At 37.0% G+C, this 24126-nt stretch overlaps 1 protein-coding gene across 1 annotated transcript in view; it reads left to right on the top strand.

Moving 5' to 3' along the window:
- Positions 1–24126, top strand: part of cdh7a (cadherin 7a) — a 69403-nt gene that overhangs the window by 24217 nt on the left and 21060 nt on the right. Inside the window, exons 3-9 of the mRNA XM_051128545.1 lie at positions 1208–1502; positions 6701–6820; positions 7772–7939; positions 8425–8612; positions 12137–12390; positions 13367–13503; positions 18691–18812. Coding sequence (XP_050984502.1) covers positions 1208–1502; positions 6701–6820; positions 7772–7939; positions 8425–8612; positions 12137–12390; positions 13367–13503; positions 18691–18812 — 1284 coding nt within the window. The remainder of the gene's footprint in view (positions 1–1207; positions 1503–6700; positions 6821–7771; positions 7940–8424; positions 8613–12136; positions 12391–13366; positions 13504–18690; positions 18813–24126) is intronic.

A 24126-nucleotide genomic window follows, 5' to 3' on the forward strand; every position in this document is an offset into this window, starting at 1 on the left:
TGACATCATATGTGGAGCAGCGCTGTTTTATTGGCAAGTAAACGGCAACCTAAACCAGATGTGACTAGATGGGAGCTTTTTTCCTTTTTGCAGTCCTGTGGTGTGACAAATGAATTAAAAATACAATTCCGTATAGAGAATGTGGTCATAAACCACATGCGTAATATAAAATCATTAGAATAATGCCATTTAAAATGGTTTTAGATGAATTATAGCATGTCACACCACAGGACACTGCTTGCCATCTTCCCAAATTCAGTCGTGGGTTCACTTGGTCCCATGAACATAATACAGCTATGACGCACCAGCCAATCATTGTGACTCTGTCTGTGAAAAACAGCATCATAAAGACTTATGATATGACAGGACTGCTTATATGAAGCAAACAAGTTGTCTTTTCATACCGGCTAGCTCTTGTACATGAAAGCATTGTTCCACAGTGAAAGACAGTCTCTTGAGAAATGTGGATTTAAAGACAAAAAAAAAATGTTAGATTTATATAAAGAGAAAGGAAAGGGAGAAAAAGCTAAGGACTTGGCTTATAATTCCCCAGAGAAGGAAATAAAGTCTTTCAAGAAATAAACAAGTAAATAAAATCACTCACTGTTGGTGACGGAAATACCAAGTCAGCTGCCATAAAATGGTCACGGCATGAGAAAAGGCTCATGATGAGGATATCTGGACTGTGAATTAAATTGGACAGCTTTTATGGTTTATTACAAATGTGCATTTTTGGCACTATTTAAACACAATGGTTAATATAAAACAACACACCATGCATAATTGTCAGGCTTCTCACAAAACAAATGTACGCTCATAAATCTGACTAAACATTCAGGACTGACCGTGAGATTTCTGAGATTGTGGTTCATGTTTTATTCTTTTTTGAAAGTCTGAAAGGCAGCAACAGAACTTTAAGCCATATTCTGTATAACAACGAAAGGTAGAAAGGTAGGTTCATGTGTTCTGAGATGTGTGAGGAAGAATAACTTGTGAGTTTTGACATTTATTCAGTCCATTCTCTTTTGTTGACTTACACAAATCTGCTGGAGACGGTTTATCCCCATTTATTATTTAAAGCACTGCAGAAGTACTTTCTCACGAGTAAACACAATTACTGGCATTATTCATTACTATGCTAACTAGACAACTGTTACAGTGATAATAGATATGAATGACTGTTTTCTCACTTCTTCTTTCCCCGTAGCTTCATTCGGATGTGGACAAAGGTGAGGGCAAAGTGAAATACGTGCTCAATGGTGAAGGTGCAACCTCCATTTTCACCATCGATGAGAACACAGGCGACATACATGCCACAAAACGCCTGGACCGGGAGGAACAGGCCTACTACACCCTGCGAGCTCAAGCCAGAGACCGTGCCACCAACTTGCCAGTTGAACCAGAATCTGAATTCGTTATCAAAGTGCAGGATATTAATGACAATGAGCCCAAGTTTCTGGATGGCCCTTACAATGCTCAAGTACCCGAAATGTCTCCTGTTGGTAAGTGCCTTGGAGTGGTTCATACAAAACCAATCACCAAAGAAGGATGTTAGGAATACACAATATATATGCAGATTTTTTAAATGATTTATAATGATTAGTAGGCTTTGAACATTCAATTGTGCATGCTCATTTTCTTTAGGTGTCCCTTGTGTGATGGCAAAAGGTAATACAAACATAATAAACTTTAACAGTTTCAACCGAGGGGTACCCCTCCGATCTGATTTATGCCACCTCAGATTCTTTTTGACCCACTCAGATTATTTCTGACCCAATATTCAATGCGGACAATCAACTTTCACTACTAAATTCTAACGTGCTTTTGCGCCCTGTCTGGCTCTTAGCCAATTAGACGCGTTCAGTGCTTTTAACCTATATCAGAACGATTCAGTGTTTTCAACCACATAAAAATAATGTTTCAGACATTTAAATTAATTACTAGCAAAAAAGACATTGGTTAAATACACACTGATGTTTGTGAGTTTGTTAATGCACTGGTGTGTAAGGAAAGTGGCAATAATCCTTTCAACTAAAATCTGACCACGTAATTTATTCATACAGAATACCCCGATTCCCCCCCTTAGCCCCCCCAATAATCATACAAGCCCCCCGGGTCGCGTGTCCTGGCGCCGGGACTGAATAGCCCAATTGCGTTTTGAAGGGGGTGAGGTTCCCCTGGTAAAATTGGGGGGTGTTAAAGTAGCCCAGTTCGCGGCAAAACCGCGGACCTGGCAACACTGCCGATTGGATTTAAGTTCGTCTCGAAAGTGTTTTGGTGGGAATTTACACGTGGTCTTTTTACGATCAGATAACTATCTGATCAGAGAAAACGCATGAAGTGACCAGGTGTAAACAGGTGACCAGGTGTAAACAAGCCAAAGTGTTGTTTCTTAGTAGTTTGAAAGAAAACGTCCAAAATACACTTCTATTTACGTGTGTAGATTTAAAAAACAATGCATAGAGGCTAATGTTTTTTTTTTTTGTTTTTCTCATGCACTGAGCCAGAAATCTCCATTTTAGTAGCACTTAAATACACCAGACTTCACAGTTTAATCCTATCTGTATTCTAAAGGTTTTTACTGAGGGGTTTGTTCATATATCATTTCCCTGGTTTTATAACATTTTATTCCTTAAAAAAAACACATGGTTTGTTTATAACTTATTTTCTGGCTCTTGACAGTATTTTGTGATTTATGGAGTGATAAAAAGAGATATCCAAAATCCTTTGGCTTTAATATGTCAGCAAAATGAAACAAAAATTTTGGCTTTATCCAGTATTCAGATTTCTGTTCTAGAAATGTATTCAAATGAGCGTATATTTAACTAGATAAGGCATTATTTGCATTTCAAAATATAACATTTCAGAAAACTTGTAATATTTTGCAGTTCTTAATGTAATCATTTAACTGAAGAAGGTAATGATACCTATTAGTAATAAGATTAACATATCCACCTGGGGTGCATTGCCTTATTAACAATAGTTGTTACATTTATCTTTACATTTATCATTTATCTCAAAATGTCTAAAATTTTTCATACAGTACATTATTATGATGTTAGCCTAAATTCAATTGACATATTTAAACAAATGTTTTATTTTTAAACTGAATGGACAAAATAGTACATTTATCAGTAGGTTAATCAGTGAGATTAAAGAAATGTAATCTTATCATATCAGCCAGGATTTAAATATTGGTGCATCCATAAGACATCCAGTTTCACAATGATTATTGGTAATTGTGTCACGTATTTGTTTAGGTATTGAGGGTTAGCTGTGGATCACCTAAGAACAGTAATATACATAATGAAGGCCCCTGGTACAGGGCACTTGTTTGTCAGTTCGACCACGCAGAGCATAGTAGCTGACAATCACACAAGCATTGACATGCTTTTTTGTAAGAGCAATTAACATGCTGGCTGCCACTGTCTGTCCAACGGCGTGAACAAAGCCATTAGCCTCTGTGAATGCAAGCGACCCTTGTCCTCAATGACTGCTTTATAGATCCATTTAAATTCATTAGCAGTCAAGCGGTGATGAATGGATTTGATTAACGAGAAAATGATTAATTTAATTTGGTAATTAAGAAACAGGAGATTGTTTGCAAGTGTGAGGACCACAACCTAACCCAGACACCTCTCCCTCAAGCCAGACGTCAGCATGAGGCCGAATGGAAATTCACAACATATGCCTTATACTCCCATTCAATCACTTTCACACATTGCAGTTTCGCTATGATGTGTATTTAAGGGCTGACCATATGCCGGTGTCCTTAACTGGCTATAAATGAGCCCGCCTGTTGAATCTAAAGAGCCTGAAATGATTCTGCAGAGGTACAAGGTTACCTATAAGAAATGAAATCACATCGCGCCATCAGATAAAGAGTAACACTCATTTGGCCTCGGTCCCTGCGGTGAGGTGTTGCCATGGCACTGCGTTTTGTACACTCAGCTGTGCCTCCAGATGCTTAGGTTACCAATATGACAACATCTGGGCCTGTCCCCAAATGTCTCCTTTACTTTTTTACAAGCAAACGCATTTAAGGATAATCTGCGTTTCTGAGGAACACCGCAGTCTGGAGAGGCCTGTAAATTGTGCTCAAATGAAGGCCTGGTACTTTCCATTAGCCATTTTACAGTTTAAATCAAATCTGGGAAATATCAGTAAGCCAGTAAAGCAGAGCTAAACTTCCCTTTGTGCTCCACTTCTACAAAATAAATGATCAAGTATAGAATCTACAGCATAGAAAGTATAAAACCTTTTAAGTTTTTGACTATTTACATGTAACAGCATTACGTAATTTCATTACAAAAAAAATGTAAATGTAATCTGTTATAGTTACTGAGAAAAATGTGTAACTAAATTACAGTTATGAAAATGTTAATGATTACAAAGGTGGTTATATCTGAATACTTGTATTAACATTTATTATTTCCTAAATCTGTATTTAACCTCAGACCAAAAGTAATCAAAGTACAAAGAGGCGCTAAAGTCTAATTTTGTGTTGGCTGTGCTTTAAAATGTAGTATTTTAATAATAATAATAATAATAATAATAATAATAATAATAATCTTAATTGAAGTGATGAAGGATTTTAAGAAGTCAGACAGAAATCAGTGTTGATTACTATATATATATATATATAATGTTTTTAAAATACATTTATTTCATGCTAAGTATACTACAAATACATTAATTGTATTTGTATAAATTAATAAAATAATATTAATAATTAATAAATTACATTAATTGTCCAGAAGTGGTGCTGAAGTCCAACTAAAGATATACTTAAGTATATCTGATTGTGCTAAAGTAACTATTGCAAGTATACTTTAGGTACACTTTAAATATTTTGCATTTAAAGAACCATATTATTCAAAGATCATACAATCCTCATCAATCGTGACATTAAAACATATTTAGGCTTAATTTTAAGAAATGTGCACTGTGCACAATTAGTACTCCAAATGAAGTTAAATTCCAACTTTGTTTATAATTTTTATATCAGAAAGTCTCAAGCGATATGTCAGTAAATATGTTAATAGACTTGAACTATACTTAGTATAAAATAAATGTGTTAAAAATATTACTTTTTTTACTAGGGGGCTACTGAAAATTCAGCTTTGTTGTCACATATATATTTTAAAATATGTTTAAATATAAAACAGTTATTTGAAATAACACCTAATTAACACTTAAAAAAGTAATATATTTAAAATGCATTTATTTTAAGTATAGTTCAAGTCTGTTAACATATTTACTGACATATCACTCAGTACTTACTGATATGAAAAATTGTAATTAAACTTTATTTGAAATACTACTTGTGCACAATGCATTCTTAATATTAAGCCTAAAATGTATTTTAATGTCACTATTGATGAGAATTATATGATCTTAAAATGCAAAATATTTAAATTGTACCTACAGTATACTTGCAATACTTAACACAATCAAATATACTTAAATATATATTTAGTTGGACTTCAGCACTACTTCTGTACAATTAAAATGCATTAAGTACAAAACTTAGTTGTTCCAATTTAGCAGACTTTAAATATACCAGTTTAGTATACTAAAAGTACAATTGCAAGGTATTTTTATTAAGTACATAATATATAAATGTATTTGTAGTATACTTAGCATGAAATGAATGTATTTTTAATACATTTTAGTATATTTATTTTTTAATAGGGTGTTTAGTTTGTTTTTGGTCAAATATCGAATAAATGCAGCTTTGGGGAGCATATCAGACGTCTTTCAAAAACAATAAAAATCTTACTGTCCTCAAACTTTTGAACAGTCGTATATGTGCTGCAGATGTCCAGATTCTATCACTGTTGGGAAAAAGGCAATAAAACAATAGAAAGCTAGTATAAGATAAGGAAAAGGCAAGTGCAGGCCACATACAGAATTGTATTTAAAGTGTGTGTTTGGCTTACGATTAGATTTGTTTTGTCCTTCTGGGCTTTTTGCAAGGATGCATGGCTTAATGAGAACTGAGGCAACACCCGCTCAGTACTCTGTAATCAAGACAGGCACAAGAATACAAAATACTACAGAAGCCTACCCAAGATATGTTTCTATCTAAGTTACGTTTGTAATTTATGCAAAAAATGTGAAAAACAATTGTGAAAATAATTTACAGATAGAGTGGCGTTTGCATCCCATGTGTTCAAGAGAACATAATCGTAATTTCTGGGGAAATTGACGCACAATGGAAATGAAAGTTGTTGTCACTGGGGAAGCCACTGTGGCTCTTTTATTAAATGTAATTACTTACAAAACGCTCTAATGAACTTCATGTACGCTAGCGATCAGCGGCAGATGCCTCGTTTCTGTGACTGACAGCGTGTCGGATGATTCAGGGAGGCAAGAGCAGCCTCTTTAAATGCATATCTGGGAATGAATTACATTTTATAATATATAGTAAACAGTTATTTGAAGTTCTAAATATATTTCCACAGTGTTGTTTTTATTGTATTTTTTAAATCAAATAAATGCATTCTTAGAGAGTCTTCTGTCAAAAACAATAGACATCTACTTATGCGTATCCTGTTGTCTCTTTATTGGTTTACTCCAGCCTGCTCATGTTTTTGTGATAGTCTACATCAGATTTCAGTTCTGTAATCAAGTGAGGCTCAATGCCAGTGCATGCCTGGTACCATTTTGACCAAATTGCGTGGATAATTTGTTCCAGGCACATCTGTGGTTGAGGTTAAGGCGACTGACGCAGATGACCCAACATATGGAAATAGTGCCAGAGTCGTGTACAGCATCCTTGAAGGACAACCCTACTTCTCAGTGGAACCAAAGACAGGTACGTACAAGTTGCAAATTTCATTGCAGTAAAATATTTAAGCACTAAAATATCCAGCAGCATGTTTTTGAGCCATTCTCACCAATTAGGTAAACAGTATATACAATATCTAATTCAGACAGATTTCTAAAAACAGAAAAGCACCACACGCTTTCTGTTGTCACTTGAGCGACAAGCCTTTTCAAAGCTATGACGTGGTAACCACCAATTCCTGTAATGGAAATATGGAAACGTCAAGAGACCGCTGTTTTGATTGACTCACTTAAAGACAGAAAAAGTTGATGGGACTTGTGATGAAGTTACTGCCGCACATTACCACCTGATTACAGGGAATGAAATCCTTAATGTAATCAGCACTCTAGCTGTAACTGAGGTCATTTCCACATATGGACTCAATCAACAGGGTAAATTACAAACCTTGATTAAACTTTTTCTCCTTTTTCTTTTAAAGTGCGCAGCTAATTTTAGAGACGCCACCACAACATGTGGAGGAAAATGAAGCCAGATATAGCAAATAGCAGCGTTTATTGATTAGGATTTATCGTAGCTTTCTATGAGCGAAAGGAAGTAGGCACGACTTAATCACTCTCGGGTGTGCCAAGCTATGATAATTCTGAAACTAACGGTGACTTGGAGTGGAAATTGATTTATGGCCCTGCACTGGCTTCAGTGAATTTGACTCATCGATGAGAGATCCATTATGATATGGCCTAACAAATCTGGAAAAGGTTCTTGCTGTTTAGATTACTAAATGGTAATCCTATTTTAATTGATGAACACTCCATCTCCCTATAATGCAGAAGGGATGTGATCCATATTGTAATCTAGATGCTTTTTCACAGCTCTTACAGGCTAGGAGGATGTTATCATTACACAGTACATCCCATGCATCAACAAACCCCATATTTCCTACAGGATGCTCAGTAAAACAATCCGACTTTTTCTGTGCAGGAATTGTGAGGACGGCTCTGCCTAACATGGATCGAGAAGCACGGGACCAATATCTGCTTGTAATCCAGGCCAAAGACATGGTTGGTCAGATGGGTGGACTCTCAGGCACCACGTCGGTGACGGTCATGCTGACGGACGTTAATGACAACCCGCCACGCTTTTCACGAAGTATGATTCTTCTACCGGCTACAAAACGAACGTGGACCCTATCCATCATTAATGCATGCTGCTCCCCATTTAATTTTCATGCAAGCAATCTGAGATTTTTAATGACTCAGGCTGATCTTGTATTATAGAGATCAAGCGCTCGTTGTAGTTGCTGTGTAATTATCAGGTAGATGATCGTTGGAATAGAAATTAACGATCTTCTTGTATAACAGAGGATTTTTTAGATTATTGTCATAGTTATTTCTGCCCCTATTTTTAGCCGTACGATACCATCGCCGGCATCAGTATGTGTCCGGGAGTGTGTAGAGCTTAGACCGTCCTCCTGCTTGCTATATCTAGTGGCTTACCTGCTACGGAGCAGAGAGATACATTATTAGTTCAGACCTGGGCCTAACAGCTGGGTGATAAGGAAGGAAAAAAGAGAAATAGCATCATCAATAACCTCTGCGTGTGGGTGTGTGTGTTTGCCGGGCCCTTTTTTGCAGAATCCTATCAGTTTGCTGTGCCTGAATCCCTGCCTGTGGCGTCGGTGGTGGCCAAGATAAAAGCCTTGGATTCTGACATCGGACCAAATGCTGAGATGGACTACAGAATTATAGAGGGCGACGGCCTTGGGGTGTTCAGGGTCGCGCCAGACAAAGATACCCAGGAAGGAGTCATAACTCTACAGAAGGTAGGCCAGAGACAGCCCAAACCTTATATGTACTTTCAGTTCCATTGCTATGACAGGAAATAAGTGAAGGCGATAAATTTTTCATGCCTGTGAAGGGGGCACGATAAGAAAATGTGCTAGATGTAAAAAGTGTGTACTGTGTCTTTAGATGCTGTCAGAGGTTAATCTAAGTCTTTGCATATAGAAGACACTAACAACCACTGCGATCATTTGTAATATAAGACCCCTTTGAGTTCCTGTCAAAGCCATTTAGTCTGTGGCTGTCTGATGAAAGAACGCTAGCTGTAACATGCCTTAATGGTTTGCATCCTGTTGCTTCGCACACATCATAATGAAGCGCTGTTAGCGGCTGGTCATGACCATTATCACGACCTACAGCCCACCTACACTCGATTCCTGACATTTTGCTTAAAGGCAAAAACTGTCCAGTTGAATAACACTTATGCGACAATTTATTTATTGGCTTGTGTTTTTTCAATTTTGGATAAACTAAACATCGCAGCTGTTTGTCAGATTTCCTGACAAATAGACCTCCGGCAGCCGGGATCCATGACCAGGCCTCCCAAATTGTCACCCCGGCTACCGGTGTCCCCCAGGGCTATGTCCGCAGCCCTCTATTGTTCTCGCTGTTGACTCTCTGCCTCGTTGCCAGGCACCCCGGCAACTATATCATCAACTTTAGAGATGACATCGCAGTGCTAGGGCTCATCAACAACAGTGATGAGATAGCATGCAGAGAGGAGATGAGAGATCTAGCAAAATGTTGAGGAGTCAACAACCATCTCTTAATGTCAACAAGACAAAAGAGATAATTGTTGACTTCAGGAAATCAACGGTGTTTGGAAACTGCTCTTCCTCTCACTGGAAGCCCCTACAGTGCAGACTGCTCAGCATGTTATTTCCCCTCAAGCAGTGTCTAAAGAAAGTCAGTAACACAGTGAAGGACAATACTTTGGCCTTCAGCTTTCTCTGCCTTTCTTCCTTCTGGGAGAAGCCTCAGGAGCACATACACTCCTGAACTACTGGACCCGAGAACAGTTTCTTCCCACAGGCGATCATGCTCCTCAACTGCTTTGACCCACCTTACTCCCACCCATCCCCCTTGCTTATGTACCGTATGTTGTAGATATAAAAATTCATACAGAGGCAGTTCTTGAAGGCATTTTGTGAATTGTGAACTTAAAGCCCTATTATTTTCCAACTATCCCCTGAATAGTGTTTAATTTTTTACTATCATAGTGAAATGTGTTTTGATTTTAGCACGTGTATTATTTATATATTTTTATATGCGGCAGTGACTTCTGCTCCCAAATCTACTTTAGATGATTCACAGATTACTATATTTATGTTTTCTTATTTATTTATTAGAATTCGTTTTGGTGTTGTTGTTGTTGTTGTTTTTTTTTTTTGTAAGGCTTAAAGTAAAAAATGTGTAGGTGGTGTAGCTCTGCAAAGCTGTAATGCTTGAGGAAAAAATAATTGGAGTTTTGCAAAATAATTAGGGCCCGTGCAGCGGTGGTGTGAGGACCCTATTGGAATTGCTCAGATTTTTCTTCTTCTTCAAAAATAATCGCATTTTTGAGGGCCTAAACATGGTTGAAAACTCATGAAACTGCACACACGCCAAAAGTGGTGAAAATTTACATCTGATATGGGTTTCAGAAGTGGGTGTGACAAAATGGCTTGATAGCGCCGCCTATAAAATTTCAACAAAGTGCCCCTCAAGCTATGTTTCACATACATGTACGAAATTAGGTAGACACATGTAATACACCAATACCTACGGAAAAGTCCTGCGTTACGAAGTCCGAAACCCAACAGGAAGTCAGGCATTGTATTTAAACAAACTCCTCCTAGAGATTTAAACAGATCAACACCAAATTTGGTCAGTCTAATCTAATGCTCTTTGTGACATTAAACTCTGAAATTTTCATTGAAGGGCGTGTCTAAGGCGGCCTGACAAATTTTGATGTTTTGAAAAGGAAGTTGTTATAATTAGGGCATACAATGTCAAATCTGCCTCAGACTTCACATGTTTGATATAAGTCCTGTCCTGAACACATGCCCCTGCCCATATTCAGTCATAGCCATAGCGCCACCTGCTGGCAACAGGAAGTTGAATGTTTTACACTGTAACGAGCTCCTCATGGAGATTTAATGACAACAACATTATGTTAGGTCAGTCTACCTAACTTCATATGTTTGATAAAAGTGCTGGCCTGAAGACATCTACATGGTAATATCCATTTAGAGTGTTTACATGATCCATTTATTGTATAGTCATAAAGCCACTACCTACCCTGGTGAAAAAAACAGCATATGCTGGTAGGTATGTTTTGATGCTGGGATGCTGGTTAGGTATGTTTTGGTGCTGGTTTAAGCTGGTCCTTTGCTGGTTTATGCTGGTCCTTTGCTGGTTTATGCTGGTCCTTGACCAGCAACATGACCTACCAGCATATGCTGTTTTTTTCACCCAGGTAGTAGCTGGACATTTGGCTCATATAAAAGACTTTGACATAATACTTCTATATTTACCAATTTAAAAGCATATTGCCCACTGTTTGCTGTTTTCCTAAAGCCTCTGGGTGGTGCTGAGCCCAGGTGCAAGGGCCCTTTCAAAAGTGCTTGCAGCTTTAATTTATTATTGTTTCTTTAAAAATATTCATTAGTATGCATCAGTTCTGTTTCAAAATATTAATGTTTAATCAAATGTAAAATACTAATGAACTCCAAAATATTTTTATATGAAAAACATTCTTTTTACAGTATTTCTCAATTGTATTCAAGCTATATAGAAAGGATTTTATTACTTTTTACTTGGTTACACCACTTGACATTTGCACAGAGAGATTAGGTTGAAATATTTGTAGAAAACATTTAAAAATAAAAAATATGCAGCGGTCGTGAATACAAAGAGAATATGTTTGAAAACTTGCATTTTGAACTCTGTATATTGTATATATAGTACAATGTTTTATATTTGCACTTTGGTTTCCAGGGAAACTATGTAGGATAGAATTGACAATAAACTGCCTCTGACTTCTCATTTTAAAACTACAGTTAAACGTTCACAAGTGCTGGATTTGGTTTTGTTGCACCCTCAGGGAAGTTATATTTTGTCAGTGATATGAAGGAGGCTCGGAAGGTAGTTTTCAATGCGCTGCATATTACACCAGACAGGAGTGATAAATGACTATATGAGAAAGTATTCCACAAGACATTTTCGGCATCATGTATCTCTGTCTTAAAATCAATGTACTGCTTTGACACTGTTCTTTTCTGTCCTGTCAATCGATAACAATACTTAAATGAAATATGAGAGCTAAAAGGAGTGGATCAAGGGTTCTTGGATGCATTACTGTATATATGTACACACATCACAGCTAGATTTCAAATGTGAACTCTGTTTATGACTTGCCTGGATGCTTACCTCATATTCTCTGTCCTTGTTTATAATTTCAAAACTATTTCTTCAACACTTTCTCACCCGCTCTCCCTCCCTCCGTTTGTGCTCTTTACCTCAGAATCTCGACTTTGAAACAAAGTCAAGCTACACTCTGAAAATTGAGGCATCCAACAGGAACATAGACCCACGGTTCTTGTCTCAAGGACCGTTCAGCGATACGGCGATGGTGAGGCTGACTGTGGAGAACGTAGATGAGCCTCCTATCTTCTCCTCTCCGCTCAGCAAAATGGTCATCTCTGAAGCTGCCAAAGTGGGAACCATCATAGGAACCGTCTCTGCTCTGGACCCGGACTCCACCAACAGCCCAATTAAGTAGGACATGGCCTCATGGAATGACTTTATACTGTAGCGATACTGGTTTTATGAAGGCAAGATTAAATCTTGAAAAAGACTATCGCATTTTTAATTAAAGCTTTAAAACCTTAATGAAAAAAATAATACCCGATTTTGGTATCGAGATAATATCTAGTCAGACTTTAGCTGAATTTCACTCTCCCCTTGCAGTCTAATATGTCTACGGATAGAAATCTGATCACGGTTATCTGTGCAAAATGGCTTGCAAACCTCACATATACGACTGTTTAAAGTTTGGAGGTTGAAAATTGCTATAAAACTAATTACAATTTAAAATAAGTGTTTTCTATTTTAACATATTTTAAAATCTAAATCATACCTGTGATGCAAAGCTGAATTTTCAGCATCATGTTGAGCAAAATGTTTCAGCAAAAATGGATACAAAGAACAATATTTATTTGAAGTAGAGATCTTAGGTTACATAATAAATGTATTTACTGTCACATTTGATGAATCAAATGCATCCTTGCTGAATAAAAGGTTAAAAATGAAACATTACTTATCCTAAACTTCCGAACACCGTATTATTCACATAGCTGATGTGAAGAAAGGAAATGCATCTCAGTGTGTCTTGAGTATATTTACACATTCCGTTTAATAGGGTCAAGTGCTATCTGATTTCAAGCCAATCACATAAACGCATGTGAATGTAAAACAGGCCTAAGATAATACATATACAAGTCATTAGTGCTATTATTATTGCATTAAATTATTTTATTTGTTTACGCAGGAGTGGATGCCAATGTTGACTGTAAATGAGTTGTGGGACTCAGGTGTTTTGTGCTGAAAGACAAATGCTCATAATTAAGTAGTTCTGTGCCTAAGAGCCACTGAAAATAATGATCGCTGTTGGCGCTGTGACTTTAGGTCATATCTATAGAATTCATTTAAAAGTCAAAGCTTGGAATTCATTAAAACTTTTCTATTTTCCCAGGTATTCAATAGACAGAAACACAGACTTGGAGCGATTTTTCAACATTGAGTCAACAACAGGAGTCATCAGCACGGCTAAGCCTTTAGACAGAGAAGCCAATGCTGTACACAACATCACCATCCTGGCTATTGAAAGCTGTAAGTGACCTCAAATTTTTTTGCAATTATTGAACAAATTTTATATGGTTGCAGTTATGGTTTGAAGGCCTTTTGAAAATTTGTGAAGGCTACACTGACAATTATAATGTTTCTTAGCCGAAACAAAGAATTAAACATAAATTTGATATGTGAAAGAGGCCTGATTTATGTACAGTAGATGTGCTATGGCGTTCTTTTTTTTATTGTCCAACAAGGTCTGTCAGTTACAGAAACTGCTACTGCTTGATTTGTCCTTCATATATCAAAGCTACCTTTACTTTCAGTTTGTATGGAGAAGTTTGAGCAGCTGTGTTTCATTTTTTCAATCTCAAATTCTATTACCATGAAATCCTTCACAAAATTTGAGTCTTTAATTTCACAATGAATGTCATTATCTCAAGGCTGCCTGGGCTAATAGTAAGCGCTGCTCTGGGTGATCAATATTTCAAACCGTGTCCCTTGTGCATGTCGCGCTTGTCTGTCTGTCTTGCCGTACGGCACATATAGCATAATCGTTCAATCTGCTCGAGTGCTCTGGCCAGGCTGTGAACAGATGCTGCGCCGCTGAGGTGACCGCTGTCCACTGGCATCTCTAGAATCCGTGTAGCTTGATCGAGTCTTGTCCTGATTGTAGCCGATGGGCAGAACTGCAGCTTCCTTTCCCACCTAACTTTTGATGCTGATTTTCCCCGTGACCTTCACTCAAGTGCATCTGTTCTCTCGATTCCCTGCAGTCTTCGCACAGACAGCCATAACCATATTGACTCGAGTGATAGAGGGGAATAATATCCATCATGTGGTTACATTTTTAACCCATATCCATAAATGTGGACGCACTTAACCAAAGTTTGCAGGTTCGCCCTCATAGACGATCAGTCATTGTCAGAGGCATCCACAGTCTCTAAAATGGGTTTTGGCAGAGAAGATTGAAATGTCCTCTTCTATTTGTCTGTAAGAATGAGACAGAGGCTTGCAAGCTACCAAAAGGTAGCCTCAAAGTCATTTGTCTTTCAATGATGTTAGGTAAGGTGTTAATGGTCCTGAAAATCATAAAGGAGGGAATCTCAATTTCACAAAATGGATATTTTAGATTTTAAGGGCAACCGTATTCGAAAGGCACATTCAGGATAAAGTTGCTATGTGTGCCAGAATCTCTATAGAAGCTTCAGAGAAATGACTATAAATGTGCCCACATAATCTATATTAATGTGCAATTTCCTATGCTAGTTACTGTAAAACAGCCTACAGTTAGGAGAATTGACTATATTACAGAAGCACTGTTTATTAATTGTTCCTAGAGCTGCACAATATTGGAAATACTTGCATTGTAATGTTTTGTTTTTCTGTAATACATAGTGCGTTATGAAACATTTTCAGGCAATAATTAATAATTCTACAATGATTGAGATGATTTATAGAGGGGTGCATCTGCATGGAAAAAAAAATCTGTAAAATTAATATTTTGGCCAGAAGCCTATTTTTGTTTGTTTGTGAACCATCGTTTTAGACCTAAATTATTTTTGGATGGATAGATAGATTGCTTTTTCTGTCAGTCTTAATTATTTAACAGATGTTGAAATTAATCTGTTATGAAACATTTTATGACAGCCACTGTGTATTTGTAATAAATAATATACCATAACAAATAGAAATTTTATATTTATAAGGTAATATAAAAACTGCATTATGTGCAGTTTACATGTTTGCATAAAATTTTTTATTGCAAGTGTTGGTTTTTATATTTAAAAATAAATAGTAATTCAGTTTAAGTTTGAGTTAAGTTGTTAATTGTAACCTTATAATGTAAAAGGGCTCCCTATAGTTTAAAGCATAAGCTGAGGTAGGTTTTATTACATTTTTATTATAACTGAATGTATTTAAAGAAAAAACAGCTTGTTCAGTAAACCACTGTATGTATATATATATATATAAAAAAAAACTGTACCGAAATCATACCGAACCGTGACGTTAAAAGCGAGGTACGTACTGAAAAACATCATATTTGTGTATATACTGTATATATATAGAGCTGGATACATTTCTTACAAAAATGGTCATCCGTTACTGATTACATGATTACATGAAAACTGTAGTTGTAATCTGTAATTGGTAATGTAATCTGACTGCTTCTTAGAGTACTTTTATATTACCTTTTATCAAACTTGTTTTAAACTTACCATTAAACGTACCATATTGATATAAAAAAGAGAAAAAAAATATATTCCACTTTTTGATGTCAACACCATAAAATGCATTAAACATTACATTACTGAGTTGATAGAGAGTGAATAGTTTATAAACCCCTAATAACTAATTCAGTAATTAAAATGTAAAGTAAAAGCAGTTTATTTTTTTAATGGTCAATATGACCATTAACTGAAATCAGAGAACTGTAAACATGAAATGAGTTGGTAAATTATTGAAATATTAACTTCCTCTGCAATATTTCAAGAAAATATTTTATTTTAAGGGGTGACAAAAACGTTTGGGAATCCCTGCATTAAACACATTAATAAACATGAAAAAACCCCAAAGTCTTACAAGTTTTGAAACATTTTTACTTATACCTTTAACTGTTTATTGAAGATTGGTCTTATTTATCATAACACTGTATTTATAAAATCAACTGGCGTTACCAGACATTTAATATCAGTAGATATTTACTGTTAGTCCAGAACATTGCTTCCTGAAAATTCTGAGTGCCTGAAATAAGCCCAGTAATCTCTCTAAAATGATTTCTCACAACAGCCTTTATCTAGTAATCACAAACGACTGGCAAGGTCTTGGAAAAGTCAAGGAAATTCATTGGTCAAAAAACTGCAGCGCTATTACATTTGTGACTGCACTTAACATGGCGAATTATGAGCCAGTGCCCAGGGGTGTCAGTTGTGACATTATAGTCACCGCCACCACAATGTGCTTAACAGCCACTGTCCGTGCCATCGACGCTGAGGTAACTTATCACCCGTTTTATTGTTTAGAGCATTGTAAAGCAAGTTACGATACTCATCCAGCGATGGCAGTCTGCCTGGGTTTAATTCACGGTAGATCCCTCATCCTCTAAAAAGTCAAATTAATAGATGAATTAGCTCAAAGCGCACACCGTTTCTCTCTCCCCGCCTGCAACTCAGCATGTTTCCTGCAGGTGTGTACGGCCCGGAGGCAGATGGGCTCTATATATCTTGGGCGGAAGATACTGGGAGGCGTGAGTCATATATTTACTAGTGCGGTTTTGTGGGGATATGCGTTTTCCCTAAACCAGAGCAGTGCTTGGATTAGACAGTTAAGCTGAATTCTGCTAGCCACGTAAAGAGTCAAGCTAGTGTGCTACGTACAATAAATCACTTTTCAATGGAAATCAACTTCGAATGAGCCAGCACATTTCCAGCCCACTGCCGCTGCATGTTCACACCTGCAGAATAGATTTATTTTTGCTCTCCATCAACTCATTTGGCGGAAGACCATGACCGCGTTTTGTCCTCCTCAATGCCCTCGATATCATCACCGCTGCCAAAATTACGGAAAGCTCATAATGACAGGACAGCTTGCAAAAACGCGCAGAGATTTTGCCGATTAGCACACAACCGAAATGCTCTTAATTTGCTTTGTAGTGCATTGTGAGCATGCACCGAATGTACTGCCAAACAGCAGTCGGCCTACTCAAAGAATACTAGCAGCTGTGTCGGTTCTGGTTGACTAGAGGCGGTATGCCCTCAACAGGTGTTTGCTGTTGGCTTGTGCTTAAGCGCCGATACCATTTGAGATATCTACATTGCATAGTTACACAACAAAAATAACCTCACGCCCTTGTGCAGTCTGTTAATTTGTTGATTGCCAAGTGCAGCATGCCTGGTGGTTGGAAATAATCACCTTATTTGCTAAAAGTAGAATGATAACAAATCAGATGTGCGCTTAAAACACTTATGTTATACCCGAGTCTTACCAGAAAGGCTCTTACGTCTGCTATTTTGGATCGGATTGCAGATAAATGGGATGATGTTGCGATCGGCCTGTTTATTTTGACAGCTCAAATTTGATTCAAAGTCACATAAAATTCTATTGCGCGTATTGCAGCAGTAAATTTCCCAGAGTTCTTTTTTTATGGTCCTCTGCACTCATGGAAACAGCGAGCGACACAAAAAAACCCAGCAGCTAATTCCTATTTCAGTTGCCTGTATTGCATCAATCGTTGTGACTTTCATTTCTTAGATTTACTCTTCGCTGCGGCTCTGCCTTTTTATGTATACAAAGGGTCAAATTGTTAATGTAACTCCAGCTTCTGAACAATCGCCAGATATAAATGATTTCTCATTTATTTCTCTAGATAAAATGAGCCGAGTGAACAAAGTTTAGGCAGCTGCAGTAGAAGTACATTTGCAATCACTTGTAAGAACATCAATGGGAATATTTAAGTGGAGCTCTGAAGTTCAGGAGGAGCATGTTCATCTAATCCTGTCGGTCTCGATGCACGTGTAGCTAAACGGCTACTTAGCTCAATTTTGTGACAGCTGCTTCAGAGACCCTCCAAATCTCCATCTGTACCTTTATTATACATAGATGCATAATGAATGTACTTCACTGTAATGCTTAAAGAGATAGTTAACTCCAAAAAAAATGAAAATTCGGTCATTAATTACTCACCCTCATGTCGTTCCAAACCTAGACCTTCGTTTATCTGCGGAACATAAATTAACATGTTTTTGATGAAATCTGAGAGCTTTCTGACTCTACATAGACAGCAAAGCAACTGACATGTTCAAGGCCCAGAAACATAGTAAGGATACTGTTAAAATAGTCCATGTTACATCAGTGGTTTTATGAAGCTATGAGTATACTTTTTGTGTCCAAAGATCTCTTTAATGTTTTTTTTTTCCTTTTAAACAATTAATTTTATCTTTATTGTTTTTACATTTTTACATAAATCATCTTTCTTTTGTTTTGTTTTGCAAAGTAAAATCTTTTCATAATACATAGTATTTAAATTTAGAATTGATGATTTAATGGCCTCAGTGAGCAAACCAACAGTTGCCGCCAAGATGGCAAGGCACATATTTAAATAAATGCAGCCTATTAAATAATGTAACACATTTAAATAAATAAAGCATATTGAAATAAATGTGTTGGCTTCCTCATGTTTTTTCATCTATTAGCCTGTTCACGCATGAATATTTTTCTCTGTGATTTCAGTGGATCCGTCGCAGGTTGGGAAAGGAGTGGCTCTGATCACAGTGATGGACATTAATGACAACGCACCAGTCTTTGCCATAGAGTATGAGACCTTCCTGTGTGAAAGCGCTGGACCAGGACAGGTATTGTGGCTCTTGATTCTTCTGAAATGTGATTTCAAACCTGTACAGTCCAATAAAACAAAATAATTTTTCTTGTCACAACATTTCTGATACTGGATGAAATTAATTGTGCAGTATTACTCTTGGAAGCAGCTAATAAATGAGAATAGATCTCATTTTCAGATTATGTACTTCAGTGTGCAGCTTGAACCAAGGTTGTATGTTTTTTTTTTTTTTCATTAGTTTATATGAATGTCTTTTGATGTCCTTCATCAGAAACTCAGAGAGAAGCTAAACCCGGATCCATAGCTAGTAAAGAGCAGCGAGAGCCGCAGATGGACAAAATGATAACAACAGGATTCTGGTGGCTTTCTGCTGCAGATCACTCTAATCAGGGGATCAAAACATTGTGCGCTCATGCAGAAAAAGCTTTACACCAATGCAAATGAGACAGAGGTGACTGTGGCATGAAATTGGTTTGTTGGGGAGCGTGGCATTGTGTCAAGTAGCCAAATGTGAAGTCCTTCAGCAGGCAATTGCAGAACACACACACGAGCAAACCAGTGGGTTCCTCATTTTCGAGTCAGCAACATGCCCTGATTCAAACACATTCTCAGTCGCATTCATATTCCAATGTTTGTCAGAACGTCATTACTAAGATGAATGTGGTGTAAAGGGCATTACGAACGCCACATACTAAACACTCGCTATGAGTTTGTGGAGGAAAAATTCTGGACCTTTGTTCAGTCCTAATGGGAGTGATAAAAGCCACTGACGAATTTTGTGACATGATGCACCATTGATCTTAAAAGCGCCGGGTAATGTCAGAGGACCAACACCAGTGGTGAAAACATGACTGATTCTACTCAACTAGAGGTGCTTTTCCTTCTGAGAGCATCTGCATTACCACTGTAACTCTGTAAAAGCTACATGGAAAGAAGTTCATTTTTATGTTCTAATACTCTGTTTTCCAATTCTGATTTTGTTGTCTTATAATTGCAATTTTATCTCACAATTGTGACTTTATATCTCACAATTTCAACATACTCAGTTATGGCTATTTCTAGGCGTGGGCGATATGACCAAAATCTTATATCACAATATGACTAATTTTATTTCACGGTAACGATATAATGTAGTTATTTTTGCTGAATCCATTTCAATGGCTTAAATTCACTTGTTTTTAAAGCGCAATGGTTAAAAACACATGCAAACAATACGTTTTTGCAACTGTGGCGCACAGCAACGTCACATGAGCATGTAACCACGAGTCAAATCTCTACTGGTTGACAAAGTTTTACCAGTTAATCGTGTTTACAAATCACTTGCGGCTATTTCTCGTAATCCCAACTTTATCTTGTAATTGTGACTTCACTGTAAAAAAATGATTCTGAGTTTTAGTCAGTTAGACAAGTTAAATCATGTCCTGTCAACTTGCAGTGTCTCACTACACAATAGGACAAGTTGGAACAACCCCAACTTAAATAGGAATTGAAAACTTAAAATAACATGTTCATATAGCAACAAAACATAGGTTCTATCAACTTTCTGTGTAATGCACATGTGCCAGATACTCTACGTCATGATAACATACTTTTTTAACAAAGTTGAGACAGATGCAGATAATTAATGATTAATTAAGTGATAATTGACCATTATTGAAGACACCTGATGTTAACAAACAGAATCACCAAAGGAGAAAAATCACAATTTTTAAGCAACCATTATAGTGGTCAGTATTTGCTTTAGTTGGGCTCGTGACACTTACATTTTTAACTTTAAATTTTCTTTGGCTACTGTGACTGTGTTAAAACAGCCAGACAAGCCAAGAGCACAAGTCATCAGGTGGTGATGATTATGTTTTAACATAATCGTTTTTTGACCTGAATCGTTGAACTCATTTGGAGTTTAATTTTTGAGTTATATTTCCTTTATTGTGAATATAACTCAGATTGAAGTCAAATAAAGATTATCTTGAATAATTAATGTCAGCCTTGTGATTCCACAACAAAAGATCCTGTCTTTTTGTATACGTTTTAGGAGAATCTCTTACAAGCTGTTGTGATTAAAAAAAAAAAAACTTTCTGGAGAAGTCTCTTCATTTAGGTGCACACAGATATGAAAAACCAGCGTATGAATCTCAGCAACGGTGACAAATGGCATATTCAGATAAACAGATCAACTCTGAACATCACAAAAAAAGCTACTAAAAAGTCACATAAAAACAACAAAAACAAAAGAAAATAGTAAGAATAAAAGAAATTACAAAGACAATTCAGCTCATAATTTATCCATGCTGCAATGCATGATGGGAGCCATGGATGAGTTCTGATTGGCTACAACATGCTTTTTAATTGATACAGTTCGTTGGCTCAATTTACTGCAAGTTTTTTCAACAACTACATATAAGTTGAGTGAACTTAACACCTAGTGTTTGCTAAACTTAATTAAGTCAATGCAACAAAATGACTTGACTAAGTCAAGTTGAGTCAACAAATAATTTTTTACAGTGATATTTCATAATTTGCAACTTCATATCTCGCAGCATTGATTATTTCTCATAATTGTGACTTTATCTCACATTTGTGATGCAATTTCATATTAGTTTCCAGTAATGTGTGACTTTGTATCTTACTGGATGTGGCTTTTTCTTGTAAATGTGACTGTCTCATGATGACAGGTTTACGTTATTGTAACTTATTAAAAGAGAAGTTCACTTCCAGAACAAAAATTTACAGATAATTTACTCAACCCCTTGTCATCCAAGATGTTCATGTCTTTCTTTCTTCAGTCGTAAAGAAATTATGTTTTTTGAAGAAAAATATTATTGAACTTCCAAAATGCAGTTTAAATGCAGCTTAAAAGGCCTCTAAACTATCCCAGCTGAGGTCTTGTTATTTCGGTTATTTTCTAAAAATATTTACAATTTATATACTTTTTAAACTCAAATGCTCGTCTTGTCTAGCTCTGTGTGTGCTCTGTGTATTCCGGTTCATGACAGTTGGGGTAGGTCAAAAAACTATTTTGTTTTCTCCTCCAACTTCAAAATCGTCCTACATTGCTTTACAAAGTTTACATGCAACGTGAACAAAGTGGACATGCAAAGAAGATCAAATGCTCTTTAAAAAAAATGTAGAAAATTTTGAAGTTGGAGAAGAAAATGAGATGAGAGTTTTTCGACATACCCTAACTGTCTTGAACCGGAATACACAGAGCACAGACAGAGCTAGACAAGATGAATATTTGAGGTAAAAAAGTATATAAATTATACATTATTTTAGAAAATAACCAATCTTTTCACTAGATAAGACCCTTCTTCCTCAGCTAGGATTCAGCCTTTTGAAGCTGCATTTAAACTGCATTCTGGACGTTCAAACTCACGGGCACCATAGAAGTCCACTATATGGAGAGAAGTCCTGAAATGTTTTCCTCAAAAAACAAAATTTATTTGTGACTGAAGAAAGAAAGACATGAACATCTTGGATGACAAGAGGGTGAGTAAATTATCTGTAAATTTTTGTTTTGAAAGTGAACTTCTCTTTTAATTGTGATTATTTCTTGCATTTGTGACTATATCTCACAACGTGAATTTGACCAGAAAAAGAATAACAAGAAATACGCTTCCACGGAAACCCTACTTAGTAATTGTAATTGTTTCATTTAGATCTTTGACAGACGGTGTTTATTTAGAGGAGAGTTAATAATCAAGCATTTTCCGAGGTGTTTGAAATTCCTGCTCGCTCATTTAAAATGTTGTTGTTATTAGTGTATCAGAAATTGACTTGATCTGATCATTTCTTTTGGGAGCAGTGAAAGAATACTGAAGGATGTTTTTCTTTTTCTTAAGAAAAATAATCCCTCCCACAAGAGCTCTCAAAACAAAGAGAGAACAGAACAAGGCTACAGGGTTTACTGAGCATGAGATACAATCCCCTGTAGTGGCATGATTGTCTGGGCCATAACAATTAGTCCTGGCCTGCCTGTGTCCCAGAGTCACAGGGAACCGTGTTTGTTTTGCCTAAGTGAAAAGGTGCTGGTGGGCTCTTTTCACAAATGCTATCTCAGCCTTGAAACGCATTACCATAGTCCCCCAAGAACACTCTCTATGTGTTTTGGACACCCCAGCCTTCCATCACTTCCAACTTTCAGAGCTCTCTCTCGTATTAGAGGCTAAATTACTTTCCCGCCTCTCCGAGGAACAGTAGAACGGTCTCTCTTTCTCTGAATAGAGATGAAAGCGCCTGTATGTTTTCATAATGATTTAGTTTCCCCTGTGATTCGAGTTCACTTCCATATCTTCAGCCATGGGAGCACTTGAGCGATGCTGCAGCGGTAGTCAAATGCTGTCTCGATAGCGCGCATCTCTCTTGTGATTCTTAGCACGACGCCTCTGTCCTTACAACGGCCCTTAAACCGTTGTACCTGCAGAACAGAGGCTCTCAGACATCCTGGAGTGCTTTTGGAGACCGCATCTGAAAGTCAAAGCCTTTGAGTGAGGCGTTCTGGAGTTGTTAGACGAAGAATTTTGATCAGACAGAATGTTTGCCGTGAGGCACAATATCATCAACAAACAGTGATGGCACTTTTACGTTCTTTGTCACTTCAGTGCCTTGCAAAATAGTCGCAAATGCTGTTTGCCTATTTGCATCTGAGGCGAAATAGGCTCTTTTTCAGCCGGTCTTCGTGCTTGTTGTTACATTGTTATCTACGAGTATATCTCCACTTCGTTGTTTTCATACGCCTCATCTGCACATTTTTATATTTAGAGCTTCACACCTGCTCCATCAAGAAGCCAGCCGTTCTGAAAGAGACTGTATGGAGCTCTTGAATTTGAATGAACTCCTCAGAATTGCCTGGAGGAAGAATGAATCATTGCATATAGTTGCGTGGAAAACCTGTTGCCAGGTTTTGAGAGCAAATGAAACCAGGTTTTGAGTGCAAATTAAATTTTTCGCTTTTTTCTACACGCTCACCTGCTACAGGGAGACCAAGAACAACATCGTTTCAAAGTAGGGGTTGCATCAAAATCGGTCAAATAATTTTGTGTTCGCTTGATCCCAATCAGACATAAGATGTGTTTGTGCATTAAAAAGCTTTCGAGTTTTCGCAAGTAGTTTGATTGACAGTCGATCTGACCAATCTTAATGCAGAATCTGTCATTTTTGTCGAACAAATAAACCAGACATGCAGAGTAGATTAATTTTGGTGGACTTGAACTTGAAAAATTGTGTGTATTGACGTCTTTCCGCAGTTTAAACAAGCTTCTGATGTTCATTCATGTTTATTTTGTGCTATATAGTAAAGAGGAAGAAATGATTGGTTCACATGCTGCTTG

Source organism: Labeo rohita, chromosome 2, assembly GCF_022985175.1.
Source record: "Labeo rohita strain BAU-BD-2019 chromosome 2, IGBB_LRoh.1.0, whole genome shotgun sequence".
In the NCBI taxonomy this organism is placed as follows: Eukaryota; Metazoa; Chordata; class Actinopteri; order Cypriniformes; family Cyprinidae; genus Labeo; species Labeo rohita.